Source organism: Megalops cyprinoides, chromosome 19 (genome assembly GCF_013368585.1).
Source record: "Megalops cyprinoides isolate fMegCyp1 chromosome 19, fMegCyp1.pri, whole genome shotgun sequence".
NCBI lineage: Eukaryota > Metazoa > Chordata > Actinopteri > Elopiformes > Megalopidae > Megalops > Megalops cyprinoides.
In genome coordinates, this window is record NC_050601.1 from 12,847,125 (window position 1) to 12,862,953 (window position 15,829).

A 15,829-nucleotide genomic window follows, 5' to 3' on the forward strand; every position below is an offset into this window, starting at 1 on the left:
ATGCCAAACCTCACTGCATTCTTCTACAACATGTCTTCCTTCACAGATATCATGTAACCTGATACTTACCTTGCTTGAGTAACTCCGCTTTAACATCCACCTCGATTGGTCTGACAAGCAACTAGTTTGACAGAAATACTTTTAAAGATAGATTTTATTGCTAAATGTGTAACCATTATATTTACACTGATATGTTCTTTTATCTTAGAAATATTCAAGTAGACATCTCGCATAATTACTGGTATACTCTTCTATATGTCCTTGTTCTATGCTCACAATCGTTAAAGAAATAAATAAATTGTACAGATTTGTAACCCCTCTACAATACTATATGTATTCCAAAAGCTGAGTTCACGCCCATATACATATATATTTTTATCCTCAACTTTTCATTTTAATTAATATTAATACAATTATACAAAATCTAGGCAGCATTTGCAGGAAATGATCAGTCAGCATTAATGTTCTGATGAAAAAAAGTAACTTCTTGGAGAAGTTTATGCATTCCATCTTCAATTTTTCATAAAAAATAGAAGCTCTTCCTTTTGAAGTGCTTACGTTCCCCCCCAAAACAAGTTTTTTTGGGCTGAAATAATATATGGTCCTGTTCATAGAAAAAAATAGCTGCATTTTTACCTTAAATATGTACAATGTTGGTATTTTCATTAAAATACTATATATAAAAATAGATTCGCTATGGTGCAATTCAGTATAACACGATAGCCCATCTCTGTTCTGAGAGTTTACAGTGCAATAGAATATTCCAGTCCATTCCCCATCCCCTTTCCACAGAAACTCAGCAAGAACACTTGCATTCCGAAATGATTGGGTACTGGACCGGTATCCACGTGCAATATTTCTGTCTTAAAAATCCTTGGCAGTACCACCTAAGGAAAGTCTTGGTGATTGACTTGACGGGTTTGCAAAACATCCCTTCTGGGAACGAACAAGAGCGCTCATTGAAGCAGTTGCCTTCCTTGATATAGCGTGGCCAGAACCTCACTCCGAGGTCCTTCCAGGTGTACACCACCGGACAGTGTGTGTACGTCCACAACCACTGCAAAAATTTCCTACGCGCCTTTTTGCCAACTTTTACCCGCCTCCCGTAAGGTGTTTCGGAAAGGTCCAGTTTCTTAATTTCGTTGGGCATCGGTCCCGGGAGCCGCGAGTGTGTGTCTTGGATTGACAGGTTCACTAGCGCGGGAGAGCTGATTGACATGAAATTAGGATCAAAGTTGCTGCCGAGTTTTTTCCTCAGAGTCCTCTCGTTGAGGTCCTGTTCGTGGGGATCATACTCCGGGTCGGGATCCTCCTTGAGATCGGGCACCGGGAGGTGTTCGCTGGGGGAAGGACGCAGGCGAACGAAATGCTGAGATACGCCTAGATGGATGGACACGAAGACATAGACAAGGAGTGTCTGTGAAAAACCCATAGTTGTATTCTTATTTATTCAGTTATTTTTTTCACTGCGATGGGGCACTTCGAAATGAAGAGCCCGGGGTTTCATAAATAGGCAATGTTAAAACCAGTCGATATTTCTAAGAGATTATATCGAACTTGAATGAAGTGTAGAAGACTTTGTAAGAACCACTAGACCTGCAACAGGCTTTCTACTTTTTCCAGACTATTGCACGCTTTTCACATAGATGATTTGTCTTCATTGCAAAGTAATTACTCCTCAAACAAAACGGAAAAGCCTCTCTTTCCTTCACTCTTTCGTCCTCCCCCTCTTTACTCTTTTTCTCCAAAATTCACTGAGAGTTTCTGATGGTCGTCATGGTTACAGAGAGACTCGATGCGACGACAAATTGTCTAGACTCGATGGCAGGACTGGCGTGAGAGTATTACTCGGAACGAAATGTTCTATAGATCCGTGCTTTCCCAGAAGAAAGACTGATAGATCCAGAGAGTTTGAGAAAAGAAGGAACACAGACCAATTTCAATAGAATAGTTGATAACTCAGTCGTGTAGGATGAAGGCTGTTACTGCGCACGACTTTCAAACAGAGATAATAGTTCAGATCTGAGTGGTTCCGGACTTGACAGAGAAATCCATCGGTTCAAAGTTAGCTTTTGACGATTCTTGTATTGTACAGTCTTGAAGCACAACTGGAATATTCCAAAGTTGTTTTTAATTTGGTGTCTTGTTTATCCTTCAATGTTCGTTGCAATCATAGAAAGGAAAATGCTCTCTTACCGTTAAAGGACATTTTCATGAAAAGCTCAGTTCAACTTCAGTTCACAAATCCATGTATCTGGCACACCGCACAAGCCGGTCCAAAGCAAACAGCGCTTCTTTCTCTTTTCTCCTCAAACTCAAAGTAGAGTCCACGAAGAGGGAGAGGAACAAAGTTTAGAGAGGCAAGTGAAGAAGTGCAGAGATTTCAAACTGCAAGACTGTCACCCGCTGACGTTGTTTAAAAACACAAATTCAAGCTGTCCATTTTAGTCGATTGGTGTCATATTTAACGACTTCATTCAGCTCATTCGTTTTCCAGTCTCTCTTCAGTGACATTGATTCCTCCTTTATTTATTTGTTTTAAGAAACTGCGGGCTGTGTCACCGGCGCATGGTCAGACTGCAACGCGAGTTACGGGCTTTCTAAATCGGTCAGTATTTGTGCCAATCCCAGAGGGAGCTTTTATCCCCCGATAGCTAACAGTAGCTCCTGTTATGAGGAGGTCTGTGATATTTGGCTCTGTCCAGTTTTTGCTTAGGCACACTGTGTGTGAGTGTGTGTCTGTAGCGAGCAGAGCGCAATCCCAAGTTAAATATCCCCCTCCGATGATACTAAGTGTCGGCGGGTCCTGCCCACTCCTGTCACTTTCACAGTGATTGACAGCACCCTCGCCCCCTCCCCTCTACACAAAAAACAACCCTTCACTTTTATTCCACAGGGTCCTAAAGACACCAAAATAAGGCAAGCGAGTAGGCGCAACGCGCGTTTCCATCTACTTTCGACAGTATTTGACAAAATTTTGTATTTTTTCGCAGATCACAGCTGATGTGACTTTGAGATGTTGTTTTCCATGATCGTTTATTTATGCACGATTTTTCGCATATACTTGATCATGTATCTTCTTGCCTGTGAAAGCCGGTTGAACCGATGAGTATCGGACTATATGTGGAAAATGATTGACCATTTCATTTGTCGTTGTATCACATCGCTTTTATTTATTTGCTCATTAATACCTCTGCGAGACAGGTGGCAGCATTTAAAAATCCTCTTTAAGGGTCGTTATGAATGGAAAGCAGATGACAGGCCACACTATTGTAATGATAGGTGAAATTTGGTGGGCGAAGAATTGTGAAATCAGAATTTGTATGGATGAACCAGAACTAAACAGCTTATAGAATATAAACCAATCAAAACGTATTCAGCAGCAGAAATCAGCATTAAAGCTCTGCACAGTATTTGTTGTCTGCCATTAACTTATGCCAGAATGTTTTAATATTTAACAATTTTAATCTGGGCAGAAGATCGTTTGTCTTCTGCATCTCTCATCAACAACGTGTGGTGCCAATTTTCCTCTGTGTACTGGCGATTACTCTGGTTTGTTAGTTACTTATGTTGGTGACAGTATTTTAGGATGTTCACTTATGTTGGGAACTTAACACGAACAACCCATCTATGCCAGCTATATTTCTTGCTTAAAACTTAGAGGCAAATGCAAATAAGGGAATCGAATGGGAAATACCGAAATACTGATGTTGGTTCCCAACAAAAAGTACGCAAAGTCCCCTCCGAATAAAAAAAGAAAGTCGCAACCATCGCTTAGGGATGTCTTGACTTGCCAGGTTCAATCATTAATGAAACGCTGTTCTTGATCGAGAGCCGTGTTCTGCATTGAGAAGTTGATTGCTCAGCGTGGCTTCGCTCCAAGCCCACTAGAGGGCATCATTCCAACGCAAGGAAAATGTGTGAACTGAGTAGTCCAGTGATGATACGTTCCAGGGTCAATGATACTTAACTTATTCCCCGTTTGCACGACCGATGCACTTAGAATGGAAACTCAGCACGATACCTTTGAGCACCAGCAGTGGAGGACTAACGTATCTGCACCTGCTACAACTGTCTTTTATTCTTTCTCCAGTAAAAAGCAATCTCTGCAAAGTGAAATGGCCTATACTGTTAACACGCAACCTATTCGATTAAAGAGCAAAATGACAAATTTCAGTGTTGCACAAATAATGGTTGGTTTATGAATCCATCCAAACTACAGTTATATGCTTCTACTATTGGTAGATAATCAAAGTTAAATGATGAAAATGTAATTTCAATACATACATTTACCAAAAAAAGTTCAGTACCTAATGTACCAGCTGAAATGCTGCTGTGGATTGTCTGCTGATAAATCTAATGCTGTAAAAATACTCTGACCAGAAAAAAAAAAAACAGTCATGTACTCTTGTGAACACTGACAACCAGTCACAATTCAGCTACAAGTGACAATAGTAATTAATAGTAAAATTGAATGGTAACAGCACTGCAATAGTGAATGTTATTAATTCGAATCAACAGGCATGCAGTGTGTCCTTGTCAAATGCAGTGTAAATATAGAGTTAAACACAGTATTTTTAAAGTCTAGAAAACAACAGTAAACACAGACTAATGTGACCTTGAGATGCAAGTATTAAGCTGAGAATTTCTCAAGTGGAATCGAGTAGCACAAAAGCAGTTAGATTAGACTTTGTTCCCTCAAGAATCCCATAATCAATGACCACCGATCTCACACTATAATGGGAATTTCCCATTGAGACTACAAACAGGGAGGCGGGGCATTGTCCCGTCATTGGCATTCCATGGCTTTCCCAGTCTCTGCTGTACTGCAGACTCAATTATTGTTTTATTTTCTCCCATCCAATCGACAGATTTCCTCTTGGATTTCAGTGTGTCTATCAGATGCGATATCCTGGAAGCACTTGCAACCAGCGGCTTCATCTCACCGCCTGCGCAGGAACAGTGACGAGCAATGAATACAGTGCTCCGATAAGCTCACCAACAGCCAAGCAGCTGTTTTCTACACTACAACTTCAGCAGTGCACCACTGGAGGGCAAACGCCAAACAGAGGATAGGCAAAGCTTCTGCTGACATCATCCGAGAAATTCATACGCACCTGATGAGTAATCAGAGGGTGATTTTGAATGGTGCTACCCTGGCTGACCCACTCAGCCTAAGCAGAATGGAACCAGTTGTAACCACCGCTGTGGACTCCTGGTCATCGACGGCTCATGACACAGCCCGGGCTCAGACAGTCTGGATGCAGCCTGCTCTCAGAACAAGCAGGTTACCCAACACAGCCACTTACAAGACCCTTGCTTTCAAATTTTCATGTGCAGTACTTTCAATTGGTACAACAGTTCACTTGCAAATGCCCTGTTGGGCTTGAATGGATGAATTTTAAACATTGAGAAAGCTGTCAAGCTGGCTACTCTAGCGGTTCAAGGAAGACCTATTTAAACAGGAAACCGGGATGAGAACACAGGATGGAGGGAAAGGGACAGAGTGATGCGGCGGATGAGAGATGAACGGTATGAGGCAGGAGCGGAGAAAGGACCCCGTGGCCAGTGTGGACGGATAAAAACCCGCAGTAATTAGCTGTGTCATTAGCATGATAATGAAACAATGACAGCTCTCTCTGACGAGAAGCAGACACGGTCCTGCGGGGTCGCAGAGTGTCTCTCCCCCACCGTCATATGAGAGTATTTTATGACATAGGAAAAGGGTTTTTTTTCTCACCCCCCTCCCCCCAGAAACAACAGCTGTCTATTACAATACCGTGTGAGGGGCGCCGGCTTTCCTGCCCTGGTGCCATGAAACAGGAGTTCAGCAGTGGCACAATGCCTGGAGCCCAGAAAAAGGGTCAGAGGCATGGTTTTAATTCGCAGTTAGGGCTGTTATTGGACCTGTGGCATTTTTTAGGCATCCAGCTTGGTGCCTGCTGTAAATATCCACCTTTGTGAAATATAAACACCACCATCTGACGGGTCTCCCCCTTAAAGATCCAAGGAATTATGATGAAAATACTCTCTTCAGATGTAGATAAGAAAGCTAGTTAAAATGAAGGGAAGAAAGGTAGCTAATGTCAATGAAAGTGGTTGATGTGAAGGCCATGGGTCCTTCTTCACAACTATGGAGAGTGACACATACAATTGAGCGGTGCCACATGAGGATGTGCAGAGTCAGGGTGGTGGTGGTTGGGGGGGGGGGTTTAGTGAGGTTACCAGAACCAGCAGCCCCCCTACCAGGGGGAAGGTCAGCTGCCTGCTGGCTCCCATTGTTAGGTATGTAAAGAGAGAGGGGCCAGCCCTACGCTGGGAAGCGCCCTTCCTCCCGCCAGACATTAAGAATAGCTAATTAAGACAATCCTGCCCCTCCTCATCCTCCAACGGGGGTAAAAATAATCATCGATTCAGAGGAACCACCAGGAGGTCAGCTGAAGAGGATGATGTCATGCTTCTGGACAACTGGACAAACGGCAATGCCAATGGGAGAGCGAGATGAGGAGTGAGAAAGAGAAGGGATAATGTGCAAATGATGAGGGAGAAGTGACAATCCTTTTAAAAAAACACAAATCAATGTGACAGTAAAAGCATCCATATTAAAAATCTGAACAATGAACCTCAGAGACAACTGAATTGTTGATTATTTATATGCATTTCCTTACACCCAGTATATTTGATAATGCAAAAGTAGCACGTCGTGAAATTTATTTGGATAGATAAATCTCGGTATTTACGAGAAGAGTTATTACATTGTCATTGTTTTCTGTAGGGCAAGTATAAAATCTCCCTGGCCCAACATCCAGTCAACAGCCTAGCTCTACAAAGAGTCTTCTGGAAACCACCTGACACTGCCCTCTCCTCCTGCCTGACCTCAGAACAACTCAAGGTCTGGAGCAAATCTCTCAAGCTGTACAACAACGTAACTGGGGACAGTAGGGAGAAAGAAGGGAGAGAGACAGGAGAAGGAGAGGGTGGTGGGGGGGATCTTAAGCGGGTGGCAGTTAGCTGTGGAATGGATAATTAAATAATGCAATAAAACCTGCTTCGTTTAATAAAGCCAGTGAGGCCGGGGGCACGGAGAAGGGGTGGGGCAGAGGCAAAAAAAAAAAAAAAAATTGGCCTTGTACAACAAGTGGACTTAGTGCTTTGGCTGTGCAGCCATATTTCACGCTCCCTTAGGCCTCAATAGAGTGCGCGGCGAGGGGTCATTAAGGGGAGGCCCGCGCACACATAGACTCCGTTCCCCGCGGTTTGCGGACAGAGCGCGACTCCACACAAAGGCTCGCCTCTCAAGGTACGGGAAATCGGGGCCCGCTAGAGCCAGACTGGCTGTCTGTTTGTGACCGATGGAACTGTGATGAATATCTGTTGGGTTGGGGTGGGGTGGGGGTGGGGGTGGGGGTGTTTGATTGAGAACACTGAGATGGAGGGAAGGAGGGTGGGGGGTGACAACTGTCATCTACAAGAACAATTACACAGGGCAGAAAAGTTTTTTACGTCTTCACTTTTTGCTAAGAAAAAAGTGACTTCTCTTATTTTAGGGCAAATGAAAAGATTTAGGAATATTGTTTTATTTTTTTGTTTTTTAAAGAGTTACTTCTTAGCACAGTATGCTATTGTTCCTTCCCTGCCACCCCCCCTTCCTAAAAACAGCTTGCCTTAAATCAACAAAAAGGCTCCGGACGCTTCACAGCACTATTCACATGCTACGGGAACAGGACCCAGTTCTGCTTTTAAAAAGAAGGATGAATGAAAGATAGGTTTCTTTTAAAAGCTAATCTGGAAAGAGCACAGGGAGTTTTTTTTTTTCATCCACAGGCCAGACCCTTTTGGGAGACATGGGGGCTGCTGGTTGTTTTTTGTCTCCATTCTTTCCTTCAGTTGCCAAATTTGAAGAATGAATAAGATGAAAAGGTTCACATCCTTAGGAACTGAAATTATAATTCTTTTTAATAGAAAGCTGGCACTTTCATGGACATTTGTAAGAGTTGCACTGGTATTCATTTAGTGATCTGATGCACTTAAGCTACTGGCCTCCAAAGGACACTCAGGAGTGTTCTCTGAAAAATGATCAGTAGTTCATCTTCCATTCTTCCATGATATTCATATATCCAAAGAAAGCCTGAAATTAAATGTTTTCTGGAAAATGCAGCTATAATAAACCCAAAGGAAGATATTTGGATGGATACACAAACCATTTGTCTGAATTAAACCAAGCTATTAGAATCAGTCTTTTCAGTTGTTGATCTCTGGATGCTTGCAGTTCATGAACTTTTCACACCTTTCTTTTCCCATCAGTTCTCCAAGTCAGTGCAAAAATTATAAAATGAAATATAGTAATAAAATATATACAAAGTAATTAGAATAAAAAAAAGATGGTCAGTGAAAGACAAAGAGGTAAAGAGTAGGAGAGAAATCAGCAGGGAAGTGGCACAAGAGCTGGTATTACACCAGTACTGACGGTTACTGAAGACTCACAATTCACAAAAGACTAGGTTATTTAGACCTACACACGACATCTATAACTTATCCACACAGTATCTGGAACACTGGGTGAGAAGGCAGACCCCCCTGCCCCCATCCTCATACACACTCACTCATTTGTAACATTGAGAGTGAGTCTGGCCATCTTAATACTGCAGGGGGAATCACACACTGGTTACCATCACTGTGTATAAAATTGTTCACCCCGGCCCCAATGCTAAACCAAAAGCAGATGGCTTGGGAACCAAAACAAAAATCTGGGCTGTGTTAGCAATGACTTTTGGAGATTTGCTTTTTATTCTTAATTTTTTAAAAAGTGCCAGTAAACAAGCAAAGACGGCAACAGCAACAACAAAGGCAGCAATGACACAAATATGTAGTATAGACCATGGCATGACCATCTCTCTTATTTTTACCCACTTGTTATCTGTGTGATAAAATGTAAGCGTATCATAATATTCCCCTTTGCCAAGCAATTCAGAGAAAATGTTGCCCTCCAAAACAATCTGTAGTTGTACATAATCAATGACTTGCAATTATTATGATGCATAACTATAAAAAAGCTGTTCATCACACATCATTTGCTCTGGCCTTAAAAAGCCCCTGTTACTGTATGTATAAAGCTCTGTGTTTGGCACATATAACTAAACACATTCTCTGAGTTTTGGCTCCCAAAGTACCGCTCTTAGTAATGGGTAAGTGATTTTCACTGTACAACTTTTAAACTCTTCAAAGTTTTTTTTTTTTTCCAGACCCTGTGTCTTATAAGGTCACTGACTGACACTAAGAGAATCCCAGGCAATCTTTTAGTGAGCAGGCTCGTGACATTTTCACTTAAGCAATTCACACGACGGCTAGAGTTCCCAGCATAGAAACAAAGAATCCCCTGAGTCACCCTGTCGCTGGGAGACACTTCTGAAATGGCACCCAGACTCACACCTCATCACTTACGCCACACAAACTCTCATTGCTCTTATTTGGATCAGCAGCTCTGAAGAACCTATCACGACCCTCTGACTAAGATCTGACACACAGACACACAAGCAAGCATGTGTGTACAAGCACACACCCACCACTCCCCTAATGAAAATGCTCAAGATTGCATAAAAGTGACAGAAGTTAGAAAGGCATCAATGTACGCTTGATAGCTATTATGGCTGTTATTAATGACATAAAATGCCTGGAAATCTACATAAAAGAACAGTACCATAAATTTGCTATACACAAAATAGCTATGTTTCACATAGGACATATTTATACAGGCAAAAAATATTCTCAGTAATAATAACAATGACACCTACAGATAAATTCAGGAGTATGGTATTTACTGCACCTATGAACATACACTTTTCAAAACTGGTTATTCTATAAAGCCGTGCTTTCTTATTACTTTGAAACATCCACAACAAGAAATGCACCTCACCAGACTAGATACTTCTACTTGCAGTTTTTAGGCTGGAGCTCAATAATCACAATATAATGTACCCCTGGCTCTGGCAAAGATGCTGGAACATTTGGAGGCAACAGTATTTATATTAGAGAGAAGGAAACTTCTGAGGAGTTGGGAGATAACACAATGTAAGCTTGATATACTGTGAGTTTGGGCCAAATGTAAACATACCCTTTGAAATGCTTCACTTGACATCAAAACTGGCCTCGGTCCAGTGGGAGAAACGTCACAGTCTCTTTGAAACCCTTCAGCGCAATGCCGATCACGACAATAAGGCAATAAATTCATGCAGCTCACAGTAGCAGGAAGGAGGCTTACTTATTATGCGGTTTCGGGAAAGTGATAAACAAGGGGACTATTTATAGTTGTCCTGGATACAGATTCGCTCGGCATGATTCATTGCAAGGAAAGGAAGAGACATACTGCATTGCAGAGTTACAGCCTGTTGTGCCAGAGGTCAGCTGAGGTGCTCAATATAGGTAGGCCAAAGAGAGAGAGGATTTGTCCGTAACATATTAGTGCCCTGACAGAAAAACCCAGGAGAAACAGCTTGTCTGTTAACACCCGAGCAAATTGCATGAATTGCATTTGTCATGCACAAAGTGATCTCCGTGCAAAGAGATAAGATGTTTGGAGTTAGGAGACATAAGGGATATGTGTCAGTCTCTAAGACTACATGTATGTATCTGTCAGTGTCTTCATCACATGGGCACTGAGGCGGGTAGATTTTTATTTTAAGAACCTATGAAAACCTCTGAAAAAAATGTTAATGCAAATGTATTTAATGGTAAATGATTAAAATCACAAGGAAATTTGCTATTGATTTCAGTATTATTCTTTGCTGTCATACAGTATATACTGTATCTGTGGGCAGTATTGTACACATTTCACTGAGTGACAGATGACTGGGTAACAAGTTGTTAGCATGAGAGTTCACGACGGATATATATATTTTACTTCGCTTTGAAAATATCCCACAATTTGGTGCGGAATGGGTCATGGTAATGGGACTCCAACACACGCTACAGAGACAAAAAAGGTCATCAGAAGGGGATGAACAAGAGACAAGCAGCCTCTCGTCTTGAATTGTTCTCATCCTTCTTCATGATCGCAGTTACTTTTAATTGGGGATGTAGTGAGACCTAATTGCATTCCACCTTGGTTACCCTTATTCATGACTGACAAAATAAAACTGCAAGAAAGAGCTGCAGGACCCTTGGAGCCCCCCCTTATCCATTCACTGCAGGTTCGGGGCCTGCCAAGGGCAGAGGAGAGCGGCGCACAGTTGCGCTTAAAAAATACTTCTTAATTTTGCAGCAGAGACAGGAGTGGCATTAGATAGAGATCTGCCTTGCCTCGAGAAACAACAGAAAAACAAGTGTGCTCCTACTGCCAGGAAGTGGTTCCATCTGGTCCCCCCTCAGAACGATGACATCATTGGCACTGTGCCTGTTCCCACCAGTTCACCGGGGTGGTGGTGAGCAGTCTATGTTTCTCCGTGGCAGTGTCTTGGCAAAGAAAGGATCAATGGTGAAGAGTCACACACAGTGCAATTCAGTGATACTATATATAGCTACGTTTTTCACGTTAAAAGGTGTTGCCGTGAGGTTTCACCCGTCTCAGCTCTATTGGCAAGCCCACTTGTTGAAAGGGCAGTTTCAGGAGTCTGGCTGGTGCTTGGTGTAAAACTTGACTTCTCCCCCCCCCGTGCCCAGGGACCACATGGCCGAGCCTGGCGGCTGGCAGACTGGAGAATACCTGCGTGGTGGAAAGGTCTTGGGAAATGTCTCGCCAGGGTGCAAGTGGGCAGGGTGGGTTCGGGTGCCTGTCTAGTGGGGTGGGAGTGCCCTGTGGAGGTACCAGCTGTTGAATGACTCACACTGATTTGCTAATAAGGATGCAACAGGAACCTGGAGACATGAGGCAACAACCATGACTACCTCCCCACGCCACACATACAGCTGGATGTGACAGAGGGGCAGGCCAGAAACAACCAATAGTTTCAAATTAAGTTTTGAAGAATTACCATTGCCACCGATGGGTCTGGATCTGGTATGAACTGTGATGACCAATGGGGAAAATGGAAGGGAACTGGTTGGCCACCTTGTACTCTAAAGCAGAGCAAGTGTGCAAAACGGATTTTTTTTCAATCTAAAATTACCTCTGTTGCCCTAATTGCATTCCAAGTTTTACTGCTTCGCAAGAGTAAAGAGGACAAATGTTTCACTGACGAGCTGAAAATATGTGAGAGAGGGAAACATGAAAACCCGCAACTTTAGATCTATTCAAAGGGCATGCCACCTAAAAGGACAGGGAGGACAGAGCCACAAGTGCGCATTCGTGCCAGGTGTAATTAAAGCCGGCTCGCAGCGCAGGAACCGAGGCAGCGTCCCCGTCACTCTGTCTGGGGCGCGCCGTGACCTTCTGTCTCGCTCCTTCTCTGTGTCTCTCTGCCCGAGACGGCGTGCCTGCCTTTCTCCCCTCACACCAAAGTGCTAACAGGACAGTCTTGTGGTGTTTGTGTGGGAATGACCCACTCCTTTTTCCCAAGGCTCCAGGCCCTGTTTACTTCGCAGCGATTGTCTGACGTCCGAGTCTCAGTCGTTCCCCTTGCCCCATCCCTGCTTGTATTTTTTTTAAGACATAAGGATAGTAGACAACTTGCAGGGTTTGAATGGGTGAAATTTCACTTTACAGAGGAGTTGTAATTTGTGCATAGCCCTGAAATACATGTCCACTATAAGTCAGTGTAATGCTCAATAGAAAGTGACATAGCACTGTTGTGCCAAAAGCTGTATCCAAAGCTATAATTCACTGACAATGTTTCATCATAACATTAACATCCACAATAACATTTTAACCATTTGGAAAAATGTAAGCAAATTCTGCATTTCACCACACCGTCTGGAAAGTGGCAAGAATCTGTGAATGTTTACATTTAACACTGCAATCCTATGTAACATGTGATTCTGCAATGGGCTTGTCCAATTCGCCATGAGCATAACAGAAGGCCCCATCTACTGATCAAATATTTCAGTGAAAAACACTAGTGAATCTGTGGGAAAGTCTAGAATTTATTGACATTATTTGGGGATTTGGAGGAAGAAAACACCAAGGCTGAGTTTAAAGTGCCTCTGTCTCCAACTCTAAGGATGAAAGAGATGATATTATGTGCTAGATGACAAGAATGATCATTTACATAATGACTTGCATATTTTCCTTGAAATGAAAACAACAACTGACATTAAAAAAAAAATCAAATGATGAAATCCCAGCTGAGAATGGGTGGCTGTGACCGGAGGCAGTTAGAAGGCAGAGGCAGACCGCAGAAGCTCTTTTTGAAAGCCATGTTTTGACGGATCAGGACATATAAGTACACATTGTGCAAGCACACTGCAATGTGTGTGTGCACACATGTGTGAGAGAGAAAGACAGAAAAGAGGTAGGTGACAGTATATGGTTTGGAGGAGGTGGTGGTGGTCACGGTGGCGGGGCTTGATCTGACCTCTCATTACCAGCGCACAGGTTACACAGATGAAAGCATGCCTTCAGAGGCTGCCGCAGTTGCTATGGAGACGGGCACGGCACCACACGGATGGGGAGGAACAATAGCGGAGCCCGCCGCTCGTGCGGGAGACTCCCCGATCCTTACCCTGTCAGTCAGAGCGATCATGTTCGGGGCCTGGGCTTTGATGCAGTGAGCGGAGGGTGCGCAGTGGGGCCGGGCCCACGGGGAGCTGCCCTTTAAGCCCTGCTCCCGCTCCGCCGGCTCTCCGCCCCGCACAGGAAAACTTAAAAGCAGCCTGCTATTCAAAAGGCATGGCATGACATCATCCCTAAACCAAGGGGGTGGGGCAGAGGAGGGTGCGTATTGTTCCAGGAGAGGTAGGAACAAGCCAGAGCCGTCACACCAGATGCTTCAGTCCGCTGCTCTGGCGTGTCGTCCCCCCCCCCGCCAATCAGCTTTGAACCTGAGCAGCATCCTACTTCACCATTTCTGATTGTAACTGGTGGGGGGGGTCACTGATCACGCTGAGATTTTGTTGACACAATCTTGTGCCGTTGAGAATACCAGATTTTTCATTTAATAAGGTATCAGATAAAAAGAAGGTTCAAAACAGCAAATGAATCTAAGAATGACAGAATGGAAGAAAATCACTGTCATTAATGAAACATCTGTAAATAAAACAAAAAGTACACACACCACATGTTTCCTCTTGTTTCTCGGTTTTCTTTGGAGTGGGTACTGACGATACTCTTCTTCTTTTCCTTTCTTCTATAGGCAGACAGAAAGACAACTTACAGACCATTGGTTCTCACCACCTCACATCAGGAACTGGAATGACCAGTACTGCATAAATACATGCAAATGGCACCATCATTAGCATCATTAGTAGCTAAGGCAAAATGGGATGCATTTATGGTTTGGAAAAAAAAAATTCTAATGGCTTTGATGAGGTTACACTGATCAATGAGATGTTTCATCTCATTGCCTGTGTTTCATTCTACTGAGATTGAAATAATTATAAAAGGAGCCAGGAAAAAGACAGTTGTATATGGGATCCAATGTTAGCATTGGAAGTCATTTAACCTTAAATCATTTCTTGAGGGAAATAAAAAGTGGTAGATTACTATGGATCCAAGTGCAAATAATGCTACTGGAAAAGCCTGGAAATGTGATTCATATTTAGCCACTCGGTAAAAAAAAAACATTAATATTACTCACACATTACATACATTACATAATGACAGTTTAGCTGTGTTGCTAAACATGGTATGAGTTGCCATTTTCACCCAACACTTAATCTAGTGCACATGCAACAGTACTAAAAAGTGACAGCAAAATATTCTTTTGCATTCAATCTTCCAACCTCTGCTACTTGGATCATTTAAGAACAAGAAGTTGTTGGAAGTGTATATAATGAATGGAAATTTATCAAATTAATCCCAATTCACCTCCCTAAGCACTTGCACTTCTATTGAACCAAAGCGCTTGCAATTCACTTAGCAGCTAAAACTTGGTGGCTCTATCTGGATGTTTTAATAGAGTTAGCATATGGTCCCTGGGTGATGGCTGGTTTTAGGTTTTGCTTAGGTGTGTAACTTTGCACTTCTGAGAACTTCTTTCTCCTCTCCTCTTTTTCTGACCAGTACAGTATTACATGTGAAAAAAGCCTCCATTGAAAGACTAAAAGTGCCAATAGACACAATAAAGACGAGGGGGGGATTTACTTTTCTATTTATTTTCTACTTGAAAAGAGAAATTTCCAAAACAAATCTTTTTATAAGCCCTATCATAATCATGCATGCCACTTTTCTCGTGTTTATAATATGTTGTTTCAGAGTAGATTATGCATGATATTATATTCCTTTATGTTCATGCTGTGCGGTGATAGCAAGGCATAAAATACAGCGGTGTGGTCCTTGATTTATGCTCAGAATAATAATCGAGTAATAACAATAACAACTGGATTGCGCTAAAAATGTCTAAACGGCAAGTATAAATCCCTTACATATCCTCCATCTCATATTGTTTTCATGGCCTGGAGAATACGAGGGCTGGCTGTGGGTGCCGTGTGTACACATGGAGGGATGTCCCTGTGCATACCGGGCGTGCTCAGCGTGAGAGAGGGAGAGGGCTCTTCGGTTCACCCTTCCTGGTCTACACGTTTCACTCGCAGGGATCAGCTGGGTCTGCTCTCTGTCTTCTGGGAGTGCGAGAAAGCGTCCCATACATAGACACACACACACAAAGACGCTTGCTCACACAGGCTGCCTCTCCACGGTCCCTCTCCGGGACCTCTGCAAACAACCACCACAACCCCAGCCCGCCCCCCCCCTCCAAATTCACTGGCACTCACAGAAAGCTCAGAGGCGCCAGTGGAGCTG

General features: G+C 43.0%; 1 protein-coding gene across 1 annotated transcript; it reads right to left on the reverse strand.

The window, feature by feature from the left end:
* Positions 1-642: 642 nt before the first annotated feature.
* On the reverse strand, positions 643-2,751 carry nog5 (noggin 5). Its single transcript, XM_036553099.1, has 2 exons — positions 2,197-2,751; positions 643-1,380 (listed from the first exon to the last, which is right to left on the reverse strand). Exons 1-2 carry the CDS (start codon positions 2,213-2,215, stop codon positions 797-799), a joined length of 603 nt encoding a protein of 200 aa, XP_036408992.1. The 5' UTR covers positions 2,216-2,751; the 3' UTR covers positions 643-796.
* Positions 2,752-15,829: the final 13,078 nt, after the last annotated feature.